This window comes from Ammospiza caudacuta, chromosome Z, assembly GCF_027887145.1.
Source record: "Ammospiza caudacuta isolate bAmmCau1 chromosome Z, bAmmCau1.pri, whole genome shotgun sequence".
NCBI classification, from domain to species: Eukaryota; Metazoa; Chordata; class Aves; order Passeriformes; family Passerellidae; genus Ammospiza; species Ammospiza caudacuta.
Window position 1 is genome coordinate 11639188 of NC_080632.1, and position 25720 is coordinate 11664907.

General features: G+C 35.8%; 1 protein-coding gene across 1 annotated transcript in view; it reads left to right on the forward strand.

Moving 5' to 3' along the window:
• DMXL1 (Dmx like 1) overlaps positions 1-25720 on the forward strand; it is an 86584-nt gene that overhangs the window by 53248 nt on the left and 7616 nt on the right. Inside the window, exons 24-38 of the mRNA XM_058824250.1 lie at positions 1427-2517; positions 2781-2972; positions 4142-4218; positions 4404-4531; positions 5987-6235; positions 12441-12604; positions 13056-13195; positions 13533-13618; positions 15468-15669; positions 16905-17022; positions 18303-18365; positions 20215-20301; positions 20939-21060; positions 21177-21318; positions 25464-25524. Of these exons, the coding sequence (XP_058680233.1) occupies positions 1427-2517; positions 2781-2972; positions 4142-4218; positions 4404-4531; positions 5987-6235; positions 12441-12604; positions 13056-13195; positions 13533-13618; positions 15468-15669; positions 16905-17022; positions 18303-18365; positions 20215-20301; positions 20939-21060; positions 21177-21318; positions 25464-25524 (2922 nt within the window). The remainder of the gene's footprint in view (positions 1-1426; positions 2518-2780; positions 2973-4141; positions 4219-4403; positions 4532-5986; positions 6236-12440; positions 12605-13055; positions 13196-13532; positions 13619-15467; positions 15670-16904; positions 17023-18302; positions 18366-20214; positions 20302-20938; positions 21061-21176; positions 21319-25463; positions 25525-25720) is intronic.

Sequence of the window (25720 nt, forward strand, 5' to 3'; positions counted from 1 at the left end):
GTAGCAATCTATGTGGACTTTAATAGCAAACATGAATACTGTATTATTGTTACCCTGTATCCCATGGATGCATACTTTGTCCTTTAAGCATGTAACTATCAAGATACTGAAATGACCCTGCAGTAATGCAGCTGCTTTTCCAGAAGCAGTCTAAAGATGAAGAGAAAAATTCTTAAATTAATTTGACTCCATCACAGCCTCAAACAATTTTTTTTTTTAGCCACTTATATAGGAGACTCTGGAAGACATGGTGTTTTGTAACTTTTAGGCCTTTATAACAGCTGACTACAATAATAGAGTTCCAATAGAAAGGTTTTGATACTTGAAATAGTACTAGGAGGCCCATGTGCTGCCTGAAACAGCACATGAGTCTCCTAGAGCATTTCATTTCTATGTTCACTTGCTGGCTTTCTAGGCCTTCTAAGAATTAATTGTATTATTTCCTAAAGGTAGTGTTTTCATTGACGTTAAATGCTTCAAGTCTTAGGTAGTTAGCTGGTTTCAGTCCTGGCTACTGAGAGAAATTGGAAGGGGATAAAAAAAGGCTCAAATACTGGAATTGGATAGCTAATTCGTGAAACTGGTTTTTCTATCTTGATCTCATCTTTCTGTGTAAAATAACTTTAAAGTGTTGCTAATTCTTCTGTGATCAGTTAATGGCTTGTTTGTGGTGTCTTACCTTATTTTCTTACCTAGAATGTGCATTTTTATGTAGCTCTCTCTGTTAACTGTCACCAGCTGTGCTTCTGATAGAGGAGAGTGTAAGGGTTTATTTCAGCTATCCTGAGACCTTTGAAAGCTGTGTGAATCATGCTATGCTGATTCTCATACCTCTTCAGGTTTTTTTTTTCTTGTGGACATGAAAATGAAATGAGTAGATGTTGCACTGCTGTGTAATTCATTTATTTGTATGTAATACTGCTACCATCATGTATAAATGTTGTAGATTTCCTAGTTTTATTGTAAGTTGCATTTCTTTTGAGATGTAGACAAAATAAAAAATAAAAAATTCCAATTTTTTAAAAGCAACCTTAAATAAAAGAAGTAAGATACTGTCTTATTGTCATTTAGACGTGGAACATGGAGACTTCAGAAATGTAAAATTAACAGGACAGTGGCCTTGTTTGACATCAGTAAAACTGGCCTCAGTACAAGGAAAAGAAATGATAGCTGTTTTAATTTAAAAAGTCATGCCTACTGCCCCACTCTGCTTGTTTTTAGTAGGTTTGGCAACGTCCTTCCCACTGAGGTATTCAAATGATGAAGGTGGAGAGGAGGGTGCAGTGAAGTGAACAGTAGAATGGATGTGTGAAATAGACAATAGAATTGATACTAAGACCTAAAAGCCTTCTGATGAACTTAGGACTTTGCAGATTGATTATTTCATGCAGTGGTACTTTATCCTCATGCTGCCATATCTTTTCAGATGAAGGGGATGGCTCATCGAGTTGCAATCCTGCAGTGTTTAACTTCTATAACTACCTAAGAACACACCCCCTCTTGCTGAGGCGTCATTTTGGCTCTTCTGACACATCTTCCACACACATCTGCCTAACAGTAGAAAATGGACTAGCTGACAAAATCAACCTAGGTGAAAGACGGCTGTTTTTCACCACTGCACATGCTCATCTAAAAGCTGGTTGTCCTATGTTGGCCTTAGAAGTGTTATCAAAGATGCCCAAAGTTGTCAAGAGGTCAAAGTTATTCTGTAAATCCCCTAGTTTAGTGGATACTAGTAAAGATTTCTCACCATTATCTCCAGTTAAAGAGTTTGAAACAAAAGATCAAGCTTCCAGTATTGATTGGTCACAGCCAGTATTCAATGGTCTAGGTTCATCTTCAGATTGCTCATCAGGAAAGCATTCAAGTTCCACTCTTTCCTTTGATTGGAGCCAGCCAAGTGCTCTATTCCAAGATGAACAACTGCAGTTGCAGTCAGACAGTGATGAAAATGAGGAAAGTGAAGATTCTTCCCTGGTAATGAAAGAGCTAAAACCTCTGAAGAAAACTGAAAAATTGCATGAAACAGGTTCTAGCTACACAGAATCTTTTAGTGTAGTTGATGACAAAGATATTCTGAGTCCATCAGAAGATATCATTTCAGCACAGCTGAAGTTTAGGGCATGCCTGAAAATCCTTACTGTGGAGCTTCGTACGCTATCCACTGGCTATGAAGTCGATGGTGGAAAGTTGCGGTATCAGCTTTACCAGTGGCTTGAGAGAGAAGTGGTAGCTCTTCAGAAGACCTGTGATTATGGTGTTGAAGTAGAAGAGACACAGTCAGGAGTTAGCGGGATGCCAGAGGAAGCTTCATTACATGAAAACACTGAAGACTTAGCTGACCAGGAAAAAGCTATGCTACAGAAAGAAGACTTTCAGAAACGACGGCAATGGCTTCTGAAGTATCAGTCTCTCCTCAGAATGTTCCTTAGTTACTGTATACTTCATGGCTCACACGGTGGAGGCTTAGCATCTGTCAGAATGGAATTAATTTTGCTCTTGCAGGAATCTCAGCAGGTATGTGGGGGAGCTTAGGTTTTGTTTTCTCTGCTTCAGGTTTGTAGATTTATTTGAAAGTGTTTTGTAATATTTTTGAAATTTTCCTACTGTAGCTTACAGGTGTTTTTTAATAAATCTAAATCTGTTTTTAACGGGGTTTTATATTTACACTTTATTTTTTGTTGTTGTTTTATTGAATACTTTTCCCTCTTTCAAAAGTTATTATGTTCCGTTAAAGAATATGTACTATTGCTTTGTGTGTGTTTCTTGCTTGTTTTTAGGAGCAGTCAGTACAGATACCTTCCAGCCCTCCACCAGAGCAAAACTCCATACCTCTCCTATTTGCTTGCACAGCTAGTGCCAAAACAGTGGTGGCTAATCCATTGCTACATCTTAGCAATTTAACTCATGATATATTACATGCTGTAATAAGCCTTGATTCACCACCTCATCCAGATACTCAGGACAGCAAGGTATGTATTTTTTTATAATTGTGTTGTTGTTAACGCCTGGTTTGCTGAAGTCACGAATTCTTCTTTCAGACAGCATGAGAACTTTGCGCTGTGCTTATTTGTGACAAAGTCAAACCATGAAACATAATCATTTTCTGTAGTACTTATCTTGAGCTTACAGAAATGTCCACTGATCATCTATCATTGTTGAGGCGTTGAGCATCTGGTTCAACAAGCTGTTGTAGATTGGCCTCTCTCAGAACTAGATATTTGTCCAAGAGGACATTTTAGTGGAAAACATGTTATACTGAACCATCAGCATAATATTTGTCTTTATGACAGTATGTTCATTACTTTTATGTTAATGACAGATTCTGCATTTCATTCTTAAACATAAGTAAAATTAAATGTTTAAGTACAAAAACTGAGTATAGTAGTTTTTAAAAATTGTTTCTATAAGATTTATCCTGTATTTAACCTTTGACTGGAAATAAAACTCAGTCTTTCCTGAAGTTTTGTATTGTTAGGTCCCAGATCATGTCTGCTTTTACTAAGGATTTCTAGAGAACACTAAAACATGGCTTAGTCCTAGTTAGCTTTGTTTTAGAGGGAACAAACAAATAAATACAATAAACTGTTTTTGTTTTAATGGAACCTTTTTGATTAACAGCTTCTCTAGCTTTTTAATGTTAGTGTGTTCTGTGATGCATTAAGAAAAAAGTGTCAGCTGTATTAAAAGTGCTGATCAGTACAATACTGAGTAAATTTAGTGTGTGTCCAAGAGTTGCACTAGAATTGGTCAAAAACTAAGCTGCATTATAGTTTTCATTCTGAAATAAATTCTTTGTATTCTGAGCCAGCAAACTGCTGCTGTTTTAGGGCGCAATTACATAGGATTGTTGAATACAGGCTTAATAATGGTGCTGTTTAATAATTGAAAACATTTCAGATGGAGCTGATCTGTGATTATGTGTTGGTGGGGTGAGTGAGTTTTCCCCCATCCTTTTCATAAGGTGTTAACTGATTTGTCTGATACAAATTCTGAAGCAAAAGGTGGCTTTGTAAATGCATAAGGACTTAGACCTTTTGTGTCCAGTGCTTGTTACACATGTGTATGCAGAGTGAAAGGCTGTGATACTAACCACAGCTCACTTTGGCTGTAATGAGTTCTGTATAACTTTGTCTTTCAGATATGTGTAATGCATACCTTAGCAGCGTCGCTCTCTGCTTGCATCTACCAATGTCTCTGTGATGGCCACAGCTACAGGTAAAAAAAAAAACATCACTATGAAAAGTGATTTTTAGACAGCTCTCTCATTGCTGTCTTGGTAATGGATAGGGCACCAGAAGGTCGTGATCACACTTGCCTGCATCTAGAAAGTGCTATCACTTGAATAGTTGTAAACATAACTTTTAAAAATAAATATTATTTCCCTGTTCTCTGTTTCACAGCTCATTTCAAGCAAATCAGTTCACTGGAACGGTGTACCAGACCGTCCTGTTAACTCAGCGTCATTCTTTAAGAACATCAAGCTTAGAAGAAACAGTGACTCCCAACACATCACCTGCTCAGTGGCCAGGTATCTAGACTTTTTTCTTTCCTCTTAAGGAAAACTGAGTTATCTGGATCTACTGTAAGAGCATGTGGCTATGACTTTCTAGTAGTATTTGTGACAGCTGTGTTGGGTTCTTTGATTAAAATGTTGTGGGTTGTTGTTTTTTTTTTTTCAAAACATCTGAGTTACTACTTCTGATTATTCACTAAGTCAAGTTGATTTATGTTGCTTTCTTTAACTAAAAAAAATATTAGTGCTGGATCTAGTAAAGAGAGAGCAGCTAAACTGGAGGTAGGGTGAAGTCATGTCCTGTGTGTGCTCTACGTGTACCACCTGTAGCACTAGTATCCTGCTTCTTGAGTCCTAAGGACTGGGAAGGCTGTCCTGGTTTGTGCTCCAGCTAAGAATTATTTTACCTTATGGACAACTTCTGAACTATCTTAAAACTGTTAAAAATGAGACATTTATAATAAATCATGCTTTTCTGTAGCTGTAAAAGTAATGTCAGATTTCAGGTAATACTTAGAGTGTGCTGACATTTATGCTAGTTAAACTGTGCTAGGGAGCTGCATTAGAGGGAGTGTTACCACTGTAGTACATCTAGGTATGGGCTTGAGTTTACAGCACTAACTTTAATGTAAGCATAGCCAGGAAATGTGCTTACTTATTATGAAAATTGTTTCTTAAATCAGAAAATTCCTCTTAAAAAATCTTCATGGATAACCTGAAACATCCTTTGTATTTGATGCTATGTAATTTTTTTCTTTTCTGCCAAACATTGTCACTGAATCTAGAGATTTTATCGAGGAACTAGCTTGTCGTCTGTTTTTTTGTTATTTAGTTAATCGCAGGATAAATTTCTGATGAGCTGGGCAAGGAATTGTTAGCATTTGCTCTTATGAATCACTTTGAACTGACTTTTTCTATTTTTTAGTAGATTCACATGCTATGTGTGCAAATTGGAGAGCATGACAAAAAGCAGAATTCTTTGGCCATGACTATGTGCACTTTTACTTGTGTGCACAAAGTGTCACGTTGAAGGCACATCTGAAACTACGCCCTTTTGTGGGAGCATAAAAACATTACAAGAGGTTTAGTATTGGGTGAAAGAACACTTGCCAGACAATGTGTAATGCAGGTTGATGCCCATGATTTTTGATTGGTTTTACCACTGTAAAGTGAGAAGATAGAATTTCAATTTTCAGGATTATAATGTCGTTATAATAATTGAAAAAATGTTATACATTTCTTTAACTGTTACTCCAAAACAGAAAGCTAAAAAACTAATAAATTGTTAAAAATTAAGAACTTGCCTCTTTCTCCTGAAGTTTTCAACTTGGGTTTCAATATACAAAGCTTGGAATTTTTCTGCACTAAACATTACTAAGTAACGTAGTTTGCCAGACAAAATTATATCTGGAGTATGTTCACACACACATCTATGCTTTCTTAAAGATGATGTTTATTTTATATAAACAGGAATGACGACTCTAATACGTCTGTTGAATTCTGCTGGTGAGGAAGCCCAGCCAGGTCTCACAGTTCTACTTTGTGAAATTCTAACTGCAGTCTATCTCAGCCTGTTCATCCATGGCCTTGCAACACATTCTAGCAATGAGTTGTATAGAATTATGGCTCATCCACTTAACAACAAAATGTGGTCTGCTGTCTTTGGAGGAGGAGCTCATATGCCCAGCAGAGGACAGCAGCAATTAAAGACAAAAACTGGTCAGTTCTCTTGTTTTATATATATTTGTCTTCTGGAATTTTTAAGAATATTATGTGACTGCTGAAAGCTTAATTACTTTAAGTAGCTTGTGTTCAATAAGAATTCAGTATGGTTTTTGATTTGCATAGAAAAACAAGGATCTGAAGTAATTTGTGTAGATATTGTGTAGAAGAGAAGAGTGAAGCAGAAGTGAATGCTTCTGAAAAAAGGTTTCCAAGTAGCACAGCTGCTCTAGTATGAGGGAGTTAAATTGATCTGAGAGAGTTTCCAATACTATTACAGCCTACTTTGTGTTTATTTTAAAGCTTTCCAGTTCTCTTCTAACTGGAATATATTCCCATTTTACAAATACAGTATGTTTTCTCTCTTTGACAGGTAGGCACTTCCCAATGCCTAGCCCACATCAGGTAGTAGTGTTCTCCATGGAATGCGTGGGGTTTTCCAAATCCCTTGCCTCCTTCAGTACTCATAGTCCTACCAAGCCTTCAGGCAAGATACTAGATTTAGTATTAGGCCTCTACATGCAGTTTGCTATGTGTGGTTTTTGTTTGTTTTGTTTTTTTTTTTTTGCGTATGCAGAAAGACAGAAAAACTTCTGTTTGCAAGCCATGATATCAAAATTTGAAGTAAATTTTTGTAACTAAAGAAGCACATAAATTTGGCCTTTTTAAGAAAAGAAAATTGTCAGCACTGTAGTATTCTTATGGCTCTTCATTTGAAATAAATATTAAATACAAAATTACTTTGACCATGGTTTGAAAAGATCAGAAGTGTTTCATATCTTTTTTGGAGAGCTGTTTGTTTTGCTTTTTGAATATAAGCATTATTGTGCATGTGGATTTCTAAGTGTTCATTCCAGACATTACAAGTGAAAGGCATCTTGTTGATATTCTAAGAATCCTTTAGAAAAGCAAACAATCTTCAAGTTTTAAATTGAGGGAGTGATAAACTATCCTGAGGTCCAGAACAAATTCCTGTAATGCTTTTATTTTTCATATAGTTATGTGCTTTTTGATTTACTTTGACTTCTACAAAACCAACAGCAAAAAATGCTACAATTAACTAAGTTTTTAAGAGAAGATTGTGGAACAACAAATTTAATTAAACTCTGATGACTTTCTGTATTACATCTAAATATATATGTAGAGAGACAAAATGTAACTTTCTATTAAAAAAAAAAAATTTTAATATTTAGATGTATGCTAACATATCAAAATGTCTTACTTTCCAGTTATGGAAAACTGTAAATGTGGTCTGTTTAAATATCTTCATCAGACTTCTAGAAAAATGTTTTCAGAGCAGAGATCTTTACCCCAAAGTGAGCTCTTATTTTGATTAGTTTTCTCTGTGGTACTGAGCAAACATTTCTCTCTATCACTTTAGTAAGGTAAACATGTTTGCTGTCACTGAATTGTCAGAAGTTTTAACTGGCTTTTGTTGGAAATTCTGCTAACTAGGTGTTGGTAACTCTATACTAAACTGTGTTATTACTACTGCTACCACTGGCTCAAAATGCAAAGTATTTTTACGAAGAAGTGTGTTCTGAAATGCATACTAAGTATAGTCCATCTGCTGCATGTTTTTTAAGGAGGAATGCTGGCTGCCTGATTGCAGGTTTAATGAAACTGTTGCTGGAAGAATCCAAAAGCTCTACCTAAAAATTGAAGGGAAGAAGGAACATTTTTAATACTAGATTTTAGGGGTCATCACTGAGATAGGGGCCTAGAGCTGTTGTGTGATCTCTGTCTTTGGAGTTACTCTAAAACTTGAACAAACTAGGCCATCAATTATGTCAGCCCTGTTCTGAGCAACGGGTTGGACTAAGTGTCTTTCAACCAATGTAGTTCTAGGATTCAGGACTACTTGTTTTTAGTGTGTGTTTATGTAAAGCAGACTTGGGGGAAAGGTATTTCTCCAAAGCCCTTAGTCATATTGAAAAAAATTATGAGGGGAGAAAGGGAAAAAATAGACCTCCAATGAAGCAGAGGGATTAGGATTAAAATCAGCTATATTTTTGTGCCTTTACTGTTTCTGACACCCAGAAGCAAATAGAAGTGACTGGAATGCTTATTCCAGCCAACTAGCCATATTCTTCTGTAATGTTATTTAGATTTTTTCTATATCTTACCATTTAGTTATGCTTAACTAGACTATTTTCCTTACGTTTACTTTTAGATTTTTTTGTGAAATGCTTTCACTCTCAAATGGCGATCGAAAGCTAAAAATTCTGAACACTAATAATTCTAATGCAATAAGACTATGCATGGCCTCTCCTCCTTGCCTTCTCTCCAATCCTTTAGTACATATTTAAACGTGGGTGTTGATCTCCAAGTTGGAAATTTATTTTAAGAGATGTTCATAATTCCAAGTACAGCATTGGTCAATAAAGTTATGTTATTTCCCTTTCTGCTCTTTGCTTTAGTTGACTTGAGCATGTAGTAGCTTTGAATATAAAATTTCACTTAAGTAAATATGATCTTTCTTTTAGACTCAAATGGTAAAAACAGGAACCAAAAACCAGTATCTGGTAGTCTTATAAATCCCTAACCTCTGTTAGGAATTATTTTTTATTGAAAACTTGTTTTAGTGCCTCTGTCACATAACAATCAGACAGAACAAAGCAGTTTGAATGCTTTTTAGACATGCTTCTTGTTTTTGCAGTTGCAGCAAATGATTTTGGCAAACAGAACTAGCACATGGTGTTTTGTTTTCCAACAGGCAGTTATCATCTGAAAAAGAACCTTGTTGTTGATTATAGTAGATTTTTTCAGAATCACATTTACTATATTTTGCTTGAAATCTACCTAAGCAAACTGTTTTATAATGTAAGTCTATATAGAGATGGTAAGTTCTTTGTCATCCAGAAGGTTCTTAAGGAAGAATTTGACCTTTGTTTTAAGTTAGAAATCCATAGTTTTATTTCATATATTCAGTTATTCCATGCTGCAAGAGTAAATGAAGGGAAGTTGAAAGCAATCTGCCTTTTAGTTCTTCCTGGGAAGGTGGAAAGTAACAGATCTTTTTGTTATTATTGCATGTCTTAGGACTGGACAGAAATTGAAGGATTTTCCTTGTCTGAAATAGTGCAATATTCTTGGGAAATAGCATAAATTTTACTTTTGTCTTTTAAGTAAAATGGGAGGAAAGATAAATGTTTCAAATAAAAAACAAAACACATGTAAAAAATTTTTAATTAAAAATAAATGAAAAATTTGAAAGTCTGTGTAATGGGTAATTTGAAATCCAAAATGACAGTCAGAACTTTAATGACGTTTTTAATGTAGTTAATTCTTTTAGAATGTATAAAAAGAAATCTGCTTTAATAGTGTTTGTCAAACTTAGGTGGTTGTTCTTTCATTTACCTCACATACTGAATTTTTTCCAATGGCTAGCCTGCAGTATTCTTAGAAATACAAAGAGTGATCCAACAGAAAGGGATAAAGTACTTTTTTAATAAAAAAAGTAAAAACTTAAACTTACCTTTTGAATTCTGCTTAGAAAAACAACCTGCAGAGCTATACTTGCTCGTTTCTGTATCATGCAACACTTGCTCCTTATTTCATGCCTAGTGAATTTCTTTTAATTAGTTGCTAAAATTTAGCTGGAAATTCATAGTAATGCATGTGCATGCTCCTTAACTGATAAGTTTTGAATAATGAGATGAAAATGTCTTGAACTGCAGTTGTTGTGGTTTTGATTTGTAGCACAGGTAAGTGGATTTCAAATACTATCCCTAACAGAAAAAAAAAAGATACTATATAGAAGTGCAACACATAGTGTTATGATATTCCTGTTTCAAGATGAAAGATGGGATGTCTTCATCTTTTATTAGATTCTATATATGAATTCTTTTGTGGCTGTTGTGCTTTAACCCCAGCCATTACACCCTGCCTCCAAATGTCCTCCCCCTTCCTCCTCCGTCCCCCACCCTATGTACTGACCATGATGTCAGGTGCTCTGGAATGTCCCTTTGGTCAGTTGGGTCACCTGTCCTGGCTGTGTTTCCTCCCAGCCCCTTGGGCACCCCCAGCTCCCTCGCCAGGCTGGAAGTGCAAAAACAGGAAAGGCCTTGGCTCTCTGTAAGCCCTGCTCAGCAATAACAAAACATGTCTGTGCTATCAACCCTGTGTTCAGCACAAATCCAAAACACAGGCCTGCACCAGCCACTTGTGAAGAAAACTGACTCTGCCCCAGCCTCAACCAGCCTAGTAGTTCAGCTGCTTGGGGTGATAATGCTTGTCTTCATATGTAGTCAAAAATCTTTCTGAATCCTGGAATAACATGTTTATTCCTGGTCCAGAAATGACCAGAAGTAATGAAAAAATTGCACTGACTAGTGTGAGTGCAGAGAATTTGTCCCTTAGAAGAAAACACATGAAAAATTGTGAGTATGAAAATCCTGGAAGATATTTTTTTTTAAAAAACCCTTGTATTTAAATCTTAATGGCCCAGAGTTACAATTGTACCATTGGCTTGGTTTGTGTTATGAGTAAGTCTTATATATGGAAAGTGTTTGTAAATTACCACTGTTTTTCTTTTGTTCAGACTGTTAGACCTTATCTTTTCAAGTGACTGGAATACCCATAAGAGTTTTGAAAGACATTGTCTTTCAGGCACCTATCAAGATGCAGAAAGTCTCCTGTGGATAAAACGCTAAAAAAATAAGGGTATAGGAAATATTTCATGGTAGTTTACTCCAGGAACAGATAGGTGTGCTGGCTCTTCTTTTGCCATCCTCAGCATTATTAATAGGAGAAGGTAATTTTGGAAGCTTCAGTAGTTGTTAGTTTTGATGTTCATGTTAGTTCATTCTTGCAGCTGGTCTGGCCCAACATGTTGGTGCTTGAACTCAGTGATAGAGATATCTGTCCCTCAGGTGAACTCTTTAAACCTACAGAATTGCTTTCTTGGCTCATACTTACTACTGCTGTTAAGGTAGCCCATACTCCTCTCTGCTTAAGAAAATGGACTCAGCTAAATCAGTGTTCCAGGTTTTGTGGACTCCAAAACGATGTTCAAAAAATCAACTTCCTTTTTATCTTCATATGTAAGCTTCCTTTGTTTTACCTAAGTCTTGAACCCACGCTTAGGTTTCACTGTAGAAACTGATTTCTGCACATTCCATGTATCTGTTTGAAAACAGAATAAAAAAAATCTTTAAAAAACCCCAACCATACAACAACAGCAACAAAACAAACACAAGCTCCACCTTATACAATCAAGTAGGAAGTTGATTCAAGTCCATTTACTTGGTTACAAAAGATGGCCAACAAATCTCCAAATGTAATTTCTTTTCTCCCTTGTTGCTTTCACTTCTGATGTGTTCTGGAGAGTCAGAACACTGACAGTTGGTAACAAGTGACAGTTGCTATCATTCCTCCTCTACTAATGGAAAGGCTGTATTGGAGCATGATTCCTAACAAGATCCAGAAGTATTGCAGGGTATGAGGGGATACAAATATGTTAAGATATTCCTGAAATCTTGAATGAGGTATTTCCTTCAGTACTGTAATAATCAAGAATGAAAATAAAACTTTCCATTGACACTTCTTAGTTTGAAAGAAGTCAGTGTTGGGGCAAGCGAGGGGACCTCGCTGCTTCTTGGATTGAGGGTGTTACTGCAAATAATTAATCCTTCCCTGTTTAGTAAGTTGTATATTAGATTGTGTTAGTTAAAATGTTATCTTTTGCTGAAGAAATGTATTGTCAGGGCATGCGGATTTAGCAGAATTGTACTACTTAGAAAAAAATACATATCTCCACTAGAGGGAGACATGGAGTCACAAGTTGGAGGAGGAATGGCAAGCTTACCTATTTGCAATATATATTCTGAAAAATAAGTCTCCTGGCTTGTTTTAAAAGCTAATCAGTATTCAGTAGTTCTTATTAAGTAATTTAGTTTTGCAGGATTGTTGGCTTGAGTAATAATATTTGTCACCTTTGTAGGAAGAGATCTTCTCATGCGGTTATGGGTGTATTATTTGCAGGGAGTTTTTACATTCTGGAGTTCTAGTTAGATATTAGTTTTATGTATTTGAGGATTAAAATGCTCTGTGTTTAGTTGTTACATAAATGCTAAGGTGAAATTCTGCAAACTTGTAATGATGGAAATTTTTACTTTTCATTACAAATCTGTTTATTAAAAGCAATAAGGAGGTAGAGCAGAAGGTTTAAAGCAACATACCCTATTTTCTTCTCACATAGATGATGGAGAGAAACAGCAAAAACATTACAGGCTTTCATCAAAAACCTCTGCAAAAGAGAGTTCTCAGTTGCCTGCATTGCCGTTGGTAGACCAGCAATCATCATCTTACAAAGAAAGATTTATCCCTCCTGAGCTTAGTATCTGGGATTATTTCATTGCAAAGGTAATTTTTTGCTGTTTTGACAATTAAGTGCCTTCTATCACTTCTGGATTGGTAGTTTTTCTCCTCTTAGTCATTATTCTAGGTACTGATGTGATAGAATTTGCTTGTTTTTATTGCTCATGTGTAGCTTTTTCTAAAATGGAGCCTATACGTATTTTTGAAACAGCTTTCTTGAAAACTCTTGTTATTTAAGGTTTCTTTTTTTCAGATAATGATATGAACAAATATCAGTAATGTAAAAAATAGTTAAGGTGTTAACTTATGTATGTAGTGCTTATGGAACATTATCCTTTTCATGAGGTACAAACTCCAAATGTTACTAAATGGAGTAAGACGATATGTCTGCTTTTTATAAAAAGCTTCAAGCATTGTAACTATTCAGTTTTTAAAAGGTAATTTAGAATGAGATGTTGGCTAGAAGATATTTACAGATTTTTTAAAAAATTTTTAGCCATTTCTTCCATCGCAAAGTAGAGTGGAATATGATTCAGAAGAGAGTCAGGAAAGTGATGAAGATGATGAAGACAATGGTGGAGATATGTTTGCATCAAATTCACATAACCAAGAGCATTCTAATTCAAATTCTTACAGGTAAATAACACTTCAGAATGCAAGATATTTTGCCATGTCTAGACTTGCATTTCTGCTTTTTTATTTTTGAGATAATATACCATTTACTTGAAATTTTTATGTATTACCCAGTAGTTAACTAACTGTAGTTAATTTTCAAATCATTATTTTATTCATTTTATTAGTATGTTGTGTAGTGATTTTTGAATTCAAAGTACCTATAATATTCTAAAGTATGGTTTGTAGTTTTCAGTAGTTTATAATGAAGATTTGAAGGTCTAAATTTAAAACCTAATATTGAATAAGTGAGAAAATTATTTTCCTATTAGTAAATGACTTACTAGTGCTTTCTTGTTAGTTGGTCACTGATGAGATTGGCAATGGTTCAGCTGGTACTTCACAATTTGAAGATTTTCTACCCTTTGGCTGGACATGATCTTTCAGGTAATAAGCGGCAGAGTCTCTCCATACCTAATCAGCACATTAAAATCAGCAATGTGTTGAATAATATGCATATGTGGTAGCTTTTAGTTCAAAAGTTCTTAGTTTTTTAGTGATACGGGAATAAATGTTCTGATAGTGTTTATCATACAGGAGGTGTATTTATGAAATGACATGGAGGGTGGCTGAGATGAATGGGTGAGAAAGAATGCTCAGGTCTCCCTCTACTTACGTTTTCTTTGCTTTTTAGTCACATAATCATGCTTGCAATATTTATTTCCTGGTACAATATTTATTTCCACTATATTTTTTTTGTGATTGAGCTAACATCATACCTACTCCTTGTTTCATAGACTCATAGAATGGTTTGGTTTTGGAATGGATCTTTAAAAGTCATCTAGGTCCAACCCTGGCCACCACATCGTGGACAGGGACATCTTTTACTACATGGTGTTGCTCAAAGCCTCATCTGACATGACCTCCCACATCTGGGGCATCCACAACCTCTCTGGCAACCAGTTCCAGTGTCTCACCGCCCTCATCATAATAATGTCTGTCTTTTATGTGATTGAAGTCTCCTTGCTTGGTGTGAAAACATTACTCCTTCCCCTATCACTGCAGGCCCTGGCAAAGAGTCTCTGTGTCTTTCCTGTAAGTCTTCTTTAAATACTGAAATACTGATGTATTATGTCCCTGGAGTCTTCTCCAGTCCAAGCTGAAGAACCACAGCACTCTCAGCCTGTCTTCACAGAAGAGGTGTTTCAGCCCACTGTCCTGTTTTTGTTGCCCTTCTTTGGATCCCCTCTACAGGTCCCTTTCATTCCTGTAGGGTTGTCCCCACTCATGGATATGGTATCCCAGGTAGAGTGTCACAAGAATAAATTAGAGGGGCCAAATTCCCTCCCTCACCCTATTGGCTGCTCTTTTGATGCAGCCCAGTGTGCAGTAGGCTTTTTGGTCTGTGAGCCAAGTCATGCCCAATTTTTCATCCACTGGTGTCCCTAAGTCCTGCTCCACAGGGCTGCTCTCAGTCTGTTTATCACTCAGTTTTGGTACTGGTGATTGCCCTGACACTTGTCCTTGCTGAAGCTTGTGAGAGTCACACGGGCCCACTCCTCAGGCCTGCCAAGGTCTGTGTGGGTGCTGTCCCTTCCCTGCAGGAACACAGCTGCACGGCTCACCCTGGTGTGAGCTGCCTGCAGGTGCCTCTCACTACCCTTGCCTGTGCCATTGTCAGAGACATGGAACAGTACCAATCTCAACATGCATCCCTGAGGCATGACACTTGTTACTGATCTCCATTTGGACGTTGAACCATTGACTGTAACTCTTTGGGGGATGTCATCCAACTGGTTCCTTAGCTGTCAAACAGTCCATCCTTTTTGCTCCAGCGGGGAGGCAAAGATGTGTGGGACACTGTCAGAGGCCTTACAGAAGTTAAAAGTAGAGGACATCAGTTGCTCTTTCCTTGCCCTCCAGCACAGTCAGTTCACAATAGAATGCCACTAACAGATCAATTGGGCACAATTTGCCCTTTGTGAAGGTGCGTCAGCTTTCTCTTATCCCCTGCCTGTCATCCATATACCTTGTATCTTCCAGGAGGATCAGTTTCATAATGATCCATTCCATGATATAATCTTTCCAATACTGGAGAAATCTGTTCCTTTTTTTTAGCAATAATAGTGCTAAGCAGTTCATCTTTTTATACTTGCAAATATCTACTTGAGGTTTGAAGAAAGCTTCCTTGTGGAGATATTCATAATAAGCTTCAGTCTTCACCTGCTGGAATTATCATTATCAAGGTTACAACGGAAAGGGGAGGGGTTTTATTATTATTTACTTGTCTTTCTAGAGCTTCCAGTTAGCTCCCCGATATGCCATGCAGTTTTGAAAACTTTACAGCGCTGGGAGCAAGTTCTTCTCCGACGTCTTGAGCTGTATGGGGGTCCACCTCAACATTATATTTCAGTTCATGCTTCTGAAGATGCCCTCGCTGCTGGTCCTGCGTTGCTTCGACACAAAAGTTTACTCGAGCCTACAAACACTCCTTTCAGGTGAGTCTAATTTCTGTAAACACTGACTGTAATATCTTTGATATAAATCGAGTATTAGGTTGTTAGTGATAGACTGCGACTTCAGTAACTATGTGAAATGAAGGGTATGTGTCAGATTTCATGCATATCTGGTCCGAAGCAAGAGCAGGAAAAATGTACCACAGTTTTTAATTTTTTTCAATTCTTTTACTTATGCTTAATGTGGATTTTGAGTTTCTCTGGAAAAAGTATGCTTGACAAAAAATAAAGAATAAAGCATTCATCTTGAGAGATAATGGATATGGATTAGTGACAGTGAATTAAATGATTGCCTCACCTTTAGAGGTAATAAAATTATCTCACAGTCTTATCAGTATTGTTACCTAAATTCAGAGAAGAAATACTTACTATTTATAATGCTTGCATATTTATGACTTAACATAATTGCATGTTCAGCCAGAAAGTGTGCTCAGTCTCTCAAAGTGTAATTTTTATATAGATTTCCGCCTTTTAGTGTTACTGACACTTGTGGATTTCAGAATACAGATAGTCTGGCTTTTTATTGTAAAATATTTAATCATGGTCACACTTACAGTAACTCACATTGCTTAAAAGTGATCAGTTTAACATGTATCTGCTGTCTGACATTATTTTTAAATTATGATTTAAAGCAATTCAGAGTTTGATGGATTTTGGCTTGTCATAAGCAGCTATATATAGCAGCTGTATTTGTGTTTATAATTCTTGCTTGAGTGTGTCATTTCTAGGGATAAGCATAAACATTTGAATTTTGATCTGATTCCACAATCCTTCCAGTTTTGTTACTAAAAAGTCATGGATGCTTCAGAGAAGTTACACAGCTGATGATGTGTTCCTAGCAGGAAGTGTTAGTCATTCATTGTCCATGTGAAAGAATCACTCTTTAGGACTTAACAGAAATGATTCATATTCTAAAGAATGAGCTGGACTAATAAATAGTTGGTATGCTGCTCTTACCATTGTGTAATCTCTTAAAGAGATTTTCTCACTTGTCCCAAGATAGAAGGAGAAGATGCTACATACTCTATTTCTTCATCCTTTTGCACCTCCTCTCAGGAAGAGGGTATTAAAGTGCTTTCAGATTGGTCTTCGTATACTGTCTGTAGCTCTGTAGTTTTGCTTCAGCATTTCTTCTGACTGTAGGTTGATTAGAATATAAAATACTGCACTCTTGTATAAGTATGTGCATGGTGCATTTATTCAACTCTGTTCTTTAGATCTAGCAGTCATGTTGCGCTGTCTGTGAAGAGGCTCTGGCAGTACTTGGTCAAACAGGAGGAAGTCCAGGAAACTTTTATCAGAAATATTTTTACCAAGAGGCGATGCCTAAATGAGGTTGGTATGGTATATAAAATTCAGAAAATATTGCAGGTCAATCTGTCAACTTCCATTTAAGTTACTTGGCTGGCTTGTTTACTTCTGCTGCATGAAGGGTTGATGTACTTGTCAACGACTCCAAATCTGTAGTATTTAATGCAAAAAATACTTGTGCCTTTTTCATAAAATACAAAAATAATCAGACTTTGACTGTAAAATGAAAACTAGCACAATATTGCTACAATCAGTCTCTTCTTTAAGATCAGTATAAAAGCTGCCTCAAAAAAAGGACGAAATGGACCATTTCAAAGATTAAAACCAGTAAACTAATGAGCCAGAGTATCAAAGTTTTAGTTTGTCCCTGCCGTAGTCACTCTGGCTTTTATTCACTGCTTATGATCTACCATGTTATGATTCAATTTTAATAAGAAAAGTGCTCATGCAGCAATTACTATTTCTGTCCCTGATTATTTTTCACAGTGTCTAGTTGGATTCCTGTTCCAGATGCAGTTAAATGTTTTTAGTTTTAGTTCTGTAATGAGCTTTTGGATTTTTTTATCTCACTTTCCTTCTTTTTCTTACTTACTGCTGCTCCTAATTTTGAAAGAATTGCTGGTATTACAGAAAAACTGCAGCATAGCAGAAATGGAGGAGAAAGAAGCAGATGTGAACAAATTAAATATGCAAGAGAAAGAATATTCATGACTAGTAAAGCCATGAAAGTGGAGAGTTCTGCATGACCTAACCTTTGTCCTGTCACATCTAAAATATTAGCTTGTTTGGGTAATGTTGGCTAATTGTGTTCATTACAGAGTGCTGTTAAAAAGAAAATTTTTCCTCTTTGCCATTAAAAGTGCACCACTTCTGACCATATCTTATGTTAACACAGCCATGTTATGCTGTATTGACAGATATCATGGAAAATTTTAGATGTGTTTTATATGTTATGGGTAGGCTCACAGCCTTACAGAGCATAATTTGCTTTATTTTCTATCTTGTTGCTGATAAAATGTCAGTGTAGACTGCCTATTTCTCCAGAAATTTTGCTTTTGGGATGGACACGGTGCTGTTACAGTACAGAGTAAGTAAATCAGTGTATTCTGTACTGAAAACAGAGTTTAGAGTTTGTTAATTATTCTTACTGTATAAAATATGCACCATGTGTTTGCTGACATGCTGTTGTGTTTCAGTTGTCCTGTGTTTGGGTAAACAGCAAGGAACAGGGGATTTCCTTTATACCATGCATGTTAGGTCTTATCTTTATGCTTTGTTTTGTGTTGTTTCTTTTCTTGGTGAAGTCCTTAGAGGAGCACAATGACACCATGAAAAATTCTGTGGTGGAGGAGCCCATCATCAATAAGGTACACAGTAATAATTCTCAAATTTATTAGACCTAACATAATTATGAAATTTTTTTTTTTGTCTAAATGGTGCTGATCTCACTTAAAAAAAAAAAAGTCTTTGCTCACATAGCAAACAAACTTCAAAATTTAAAAAATGCAAGGGATTGAGTTAAACAGTTTCAGAGTTTAGCTGAAACTTAATTATCTTAGCTGCATCAACCGGGTACAAACAATATCTGTTATCAACTTCTGTAGATTGGCCAAGTGAAGAGCTGAAGTTGAGATTTGCCCAAGTGACAAAAATTCAGTAGTGGTATGATACACAGGACTTACAGAACCTTTGAGTTATGAGTTACAATAGTTGCTTATAAGTGAAGGCGGTGAGCTGCACTTCGATCAGATTTTTAGCATGATACAAGTTTGCTACTGAAAGCTTTCACTGAACCTTATTTAAAAGATGGTGACAAATCAACCCATATAACAGTGTTTTAGCAACCATCTTGAAGGATTGGTGTGACATCTTAAAAAGGTAGAGTACTATGCCTAGATACTCAAATGAATACCATATTCCTTTCTTTTAGAAAACTAGTGTGAGGACAGAAATGTGAACCCTCTGTGGCTTGGGCTACCTTGTTAATCTTAATTATGTGATAATGCAATATTAGCAAGTCAGTAATTGGAACTGGCTGGAGAAAAAATAATTTTAATTTTGTGCAGGTTTGTTCATCATAAGACACAAATAATGGTTTTGTATCTGTTTGCCACTGCAGTTTTGTCCAGCATTATATACATAAAATCAATGAAGTATCAATTTTGTTTTGACTTGAAAAAAGATATTCTACTTCTTGGTCTGTAACAGCTGTTTTTTTAGACTTTGTAAAAGACCTTTTTCAGTTCTTTGACAGAAAAATCATACTGTTTTTCAAGTAAAATATTATTGTTTAAATCTTTTAAAGCACAGAAAATTAAGAATTTGAAGATGAGAGGCTTGAAATAGTTCTGCCTATTAGTTTGGGGTTTTTTTAAAATTAAATATTATATTTGTAACTCAGGTTTGAATTCTTAGGTCACAATTAATTTGGCAGTGTTATTGTTCTTACTGTAAAATTACTTTTTAACAGTCTATGTCTGTAATCTATCAATTTAATTCTTTCAGTTCTGAGTTCTTTAATTTTAAAAAGGACTTGCTACAGTGCTGGTAAAGTTTAGAGTTTTGTTGTGTGCTGGCATGTACCTGATTGCATTTTTAAAATACAAAATTATAGACAAAATACAAAAATATTCAAATACAGCATTAGATTGCATGGGAAAAAGAAAGTCGTAGCAAAATGTTTATTGTTCTGACATGTACAGGATTCCGGATGTATATAATTGCAATAATTGTGATTAGATGCACTGATGAAGTTCAAATTCATTTTCCTATTCAGGAACTTGCCTGCACCTTCTTTTGAACTATTTAATCAGTTTCAGGGGCAAAAGGTGGTTGCTAAGAGTAATCATAGACTTAGCAAACTTTTTTGAGAGCAAAACATCAAAATTCAAAATTGCAATCAACAGTGTGGTGCATGTAGCCTTGCTAGTTTTCAGCACCCCTTAAGAACTTGAAAATGAACACAGTACTGTGGCTTGTGTGACAAATTAATTTTCTCTGTTGCTGTGGTAATCTTAACATGGCAATGGGAAGCTATATTTTTACACAGAGCTGGTGTAGTATAATTGTTACAGGCTATATTTGTTGAGTTTTCTTTGAATTAAAATTAAGGGGGAAAGATTTTCACATGTAACATTGTTATGTCTCTGTACTTTCAGTAAGAAGTGGTATTGCGCAGAAGTTTGCATTTAAATGTGCCTTGTTTTTTAAATATAGATGGAAACAGATTTGGGATACCCTGGTGGCAAGGCAAGAATAATCCATAAGGAGTCGGACATCATTACTGCTTTTGCAGTCAATAAGGTGAGTATAAAGGAGGTAGAATATCCCAATTGCTGTGTTTTCCACCTGATACACAGGCACACTGTGACTGGGTGAAATAGGCTTTGCCAGCCATCCTGCTGTTTTTAGCACCTACAACTTTTAGCAGTCCCTTCTCTAAAGCACTTCAAAATTACCTTTTCATGAACAGTTCTACTACAAATTTTCTTCTGTTGTGCAGTGAATTGATCAAAGGGGGAGGTGGCTTCAATTTTTTTTTTAGGCTTTTGTGTAGGAGTATTTGTCCTTTTCTGTCAAACAGGAAGTTATATTTTCTCTGTTCTGCCACGTAATGCTTCAAAACTTGAAGAGGGGAGCCTGGTTGCAAGCCTTACAGTATAGTTACCTGTTGCTTATTGTCTGAAAAAAGCAAGGAGATACTTGAGCTGCCTGAGAGGTACAAGATGCAAATAGTGTGTGATACTATCCCACATGCAAATAAGTTTTGAAAGGGAAATGTCAAGTATAAGTGTATGTTGACTTGTAGATGTAAATGTTTGGGGTTTGTAAATTAAGTGTATATTTTTGTGAGCAACAGTGCCATAATCGGAAAAAAAAAAGTCCATTTTTGAGGTTTCATTTTGCATCTGTCTTTCTGCATGGTTTTTTTTTTTTTCAGGCAAATCGGAACTGCATTGCAATAGCATCAAGTCATGATATTCAAGAATTGGATGTTTCTGCAATTTTAGCTACGCAAATCTACACCTGGGTTGATGATGATATGGAAATAGAAAATAAAGGGTATAGGTTCTTTGTTTTCAGTATCCCACTTGAGTGTGCTTAAATCAGAGTAACAAAACATGGTATTTACTGTTGCTGTTCAGAATCTTAATTTGAAATATTTTCTTCATCTCTAGGGCTGATGATTTCCTAGTTATACATGCTCGTGATGATCTGGTAAATGTTCAGGGAAGCACTCCTTATACTCACAGTAATCCTGGCACACCTATCAATATGCCTTGGCTTGGTAGTACACAAACTGGCAGGGGTGCATCTGTGGTAAGTCACTTGTCAAAGATTAGCTTTTTGTATTCTATCTACTTCTTTCCTTTTATCTGTTCAGTCTTACTTGTTATATTTTGTAGTAGAATACAAATATAAATATAACCTAAATATATACAACCTTTATATAACTAAATATAACCTTTCTGTTATAAAACCTTTCTGTTGTAAATCCAGGCAAGCTGGATTTTTTTGGTAACAATTCACTTAATAGGTTAAAATACTGCCCAGAATTTAAGGGACAGCTAAATGAGCAAAGCTTTCAGTCAAGTCATACATGCCTTTTTTAAGAGCATCATTTAAAAGCAATGAATCAGGATTTGGGTAAGAAGTTAGACTATAAATTCTTCTTTAATGACTTGAAGCTGAATGGTCTATTTAAAAAGCATATATTTAGCAGGTTTCGGAATATAAATTCATAAGGATTGGGTAGAAATGTTTATATGAAATTTTGTGGTAGCTTGTATTTTAAGCATAAACTTCAGCTTCATTCTGAGCTTCAGAAAGTGATCTTGTGTCTGGAATGAAGCTTGGCCCTGAGCAAAAGACTATTAAGTTAGATTTAATTTAGATCAAATGATAATCATAGCCTGGCCATTGACATTCTTATCTTAGTTCCTGTGGAGCATAGATGGAGATCTGTTGATTAGCTGGCTGAGAGATGCCTATTTGGAGACACCTAAGGGAGCTGAAATGGTCATACAAGACACCAGTATCTCAGTCCTTCTGCACATAGAATGCAGAACGTGGAATTTTCCTAAATAACCAAACGTGTTAAGTCTTGAGACTTGGCTGTACTTGGTGTCATTTAACAAATAAAGGCAAGTTGTAACTGGTGGCAAAATTAAGTAACCATATGTTAATTAATATTGTTGTTGACTTGCAAATAGCTGATGAATAGGAGAAGTAAATAAGGAATAAGCAAGATAAGATTGATAATGTTTTCCTCATATAGAAGTGGGTATTGTGCCAGTACCTACACCTCTGCCCTCGCTTTAGGAACTACTGATCCTAGGTGGCAGTGTTGCAGCTCTGCTATTTCAATCGGGTCTCTTGTGCAAGTATTCTTTTAATGCCTTTGCCACTTTCTCCTGTCACTTTCATTTTTTAAATATATATATACATACAGAATCTTTGTGTTCCTGTATTTCTCAACCTTAATTGTGTAATATATTAATGTAAATGGTATTTACATGGCCTTTTGTTTTGCATGCTGTAAAACTTTCTTCCTGAATATATTTGGCTATGCTCGTGTTGAACGCTTTTGCTGTTAAACTTTGGACCTAAATTTTGTCTGGCATATGGTTTGACTGTGGCCAACAACCCACTCCAGAACAGAACAGCACCTGCCCAATAGGGAAGGAAGACAGAGGTACCTAATGAAGGACAAAGTAAATGAAGGAAAAAATAGGAACTTCAGGGAGGAAATAGTGATGCTGTGGAAGAACTGGAACATGGAAGAAAAGCAGCTTCACTAAGACCTTTCTTTTGCTACCGTTTTCTACTTTGTTCCTTCAGATACTGCTGATTCTTGACCTCATCTTTGCTTTTCCATAATGTGCAGCCCATTTAGTAGTTGTAGCCCACTGTTTTGTACAATTACTGGCTGTCCAATCTTATTGTCTTTGCTTCACTTTCATCAGCAAGGGACACTCAGGGAGTTAAAATTTTATTAGCTGTAAAGTTTTTCTGACGCTCTTCACTGTTCCCTGTTTACACAGCTCATACAAGGAAGTAAGGAGGGTCAGACACTTCAGCACAGTTTGTTTACACAGGTCTTACAGGAGGTGTTTGTGAGAGAGTACTGGAGGGAGTAGTATGTATCTACAACTCTGAAACTCAGGCATTGTTACCAACAGCTTGTCATACAATTCAGTGTGACTGACACCAATATTATACAGTTTAACAATGGGTGAGATGGAGTTAAAGCGCATTTTTATTTTTGAGTCTTAATGTACATTAAGGCACAAATCACCCAACTGTCCAGCAAAGCAATCAGTGTTCTAGCCATCAGCTGTTCTAAGGGCAAACTGAGGGCTAGCAGTGTCAAATGTCAGTTACATTACCAATGGAAGTATTTGCATTTCATAATTGTACTTCTAAATTGGAGAAACTGTACCAAAGGGTTCTGTTAGTGTAGCCCTTCAAAGGCACATTTCTGTAAGTCTGCATTTTTCCAAAGCATAATCCAGCAGGGCTTAGGGGATCATGATGCATGCTTGTCTGTTGAATGGAGGAAGATGACTTCCATTAGCTTCTGGGTAAAAGTTAGTTGCTGTAAAACTCAATACAGCACTTCATTTTAGTGAAGAAATAGAGTGTACATGAATTATTGTTCTTCCATTTACATTCAGAAGATAAGCTGTGAGTTTAGAGAGCAAAGTATTGCAATTATAAGTGCACATACCACTCTGTAAATGTTTGAAGAATGTCATTCTCTGTTGTCCTGAATTTTAAAATGTATATATAAATTTACCAAACTATTTGGCTTTTTCCTTGATATTTAAAGTACTTAGAGAAAAAGAAAGTGAGATATAAATTTCAAGATCATATATTTTATCTTTAGAAAGTGTTTTGGAATGAGCTGAGGAGCACAAGGCTTTCTCTTCAACAGTGGTAAAACTTTGGGAATTAAAAGATCTAAATCTGCTTCCAAAATGTAATTAAGAGGATTGTGGTTATTCCACAAATCCAAACCCAGCGAAATTTTTACAAGAAAGTAAATTATTTCCCTTTTGAGTATTTTTCCTCTTTTTGTTTGCAAACTGATAATTTAGAGGCTATTTCTTTTAAACTCTATTGATCGTATTTAGGATTATAAAGCACATGAAAGTTTGTAATTCCTGCCTCCTTCCAGTTGACACCCTGATATAATTGGAGGCCAGGGGAGAACAGAATAATTGAAATATCTCATTGCTATCTACTGCCCCATGACAAAGCAGTGTTAAAGTACTGTACAAAATTACAGTAGTTTAAAGCCACAGTTGGATTCAAAGATGTTAATGGTCTTTTCCACTGAAAGTGGTTCAGTGCCAGCTTGCTGTTGGTGGGTGGTAAGTGATAAGCTGCTGTGTTGAATATAAGTGCCCTGGCAGCAAAATTTCGTATGTGTTCTCATTTGAAGTTAGCACCTGCCACAAATATCTATTTTGCCCTTCTCAAATGTTGAGGTAAATAATACATGTAAAAGCAAACCAAATCCAACAATTCTCTGAGGGAAGAGGGTCCTCAAAGAAGTCAGATACTTTTGAGAGCTGTTGGGGAGTAAAAGAATGAAAACTTTAACGTACATTAATAGAAAGAAAAGGGATGAGACAACACACACACAGATGTATTTCCATGATTAAAAAATCTTTACTCTTTTTTTCCTTTTTGTGTTGAATATATAATTTTAATACCTGGGGGTTAAATGTTATTCTCTAATGTCTCCAATCCTCTTCGCACATTGAGTTCTTCCCAGTTGGAATTAATAAAATGAGAGAAAACAAAGATCTGGGTGATACGCCTGGCTCAAAACCAGTTTTGGAATTTAGGAGCAAGCATGCTACTGAAAATTCCGTGGATCTGTGTTTGCAAAATTATGAATACATTTGAAGAATTTTTTAAAAATTTATTTTATACCAGTTTACTTATTTTATACCAGTTACATGGTATATTGCTTGTTCTGGATGGTCACAAATAGCCGCTTTTCAATCAATGGCAATAAGTTAACTAGACTTGAAAATAGATATATTCCTTCCTATTTTTACTTCTGTTAAAGTTTGTTTACCTCTTTCTTTACATGCTTCTGCCTTTCTCTTGCTTATCTTACAATATTCAGGAATATTCCAATAAATTTAATGGAATCAGAAAGGAATTGGCAAGAAAAGAGGTAAGACTGCAGTCTAAGGAGTGTTTTTATTTGGATCCATACATTTCTGAAGCAAAAGTTTAAAATTTATCTAGATGTATAAAGCTGCAAAAGTGCTAACATCTACACTAGTCTTGGAAGACACAGACTTCTGAATCTCTAAACCCAGTACTTGTTTTCGTTGGAGTTTTGGTAGGAAACAACTCTCTGCAATCACTAATTATTCTTTACTTTGATACCTTTTTGTTCAGTAATAATGTTTAATTTTTTTCTATTTTTTTATGTTGAACAGATGCTCAAGAAAGCTATTAATAATGTCAGAAGAATGGCTTCTCATCCAACACTGCCATATTGTGAGTTCAGGTTCTTATAAAAACCAGAAAGGTTATAGAAAGATGATATATTTCTTAGTAATGTGTTTTTTAGTGTGTTGCTATTTTGTACTAGCAATCTATTATATGTTTTGAAACTTCTTTATAGGCCATACTTACTGAAACTATTTTTCATTTTAAAAACAATATTGGGAGATGTAGAATAGCCTTAAGAAAC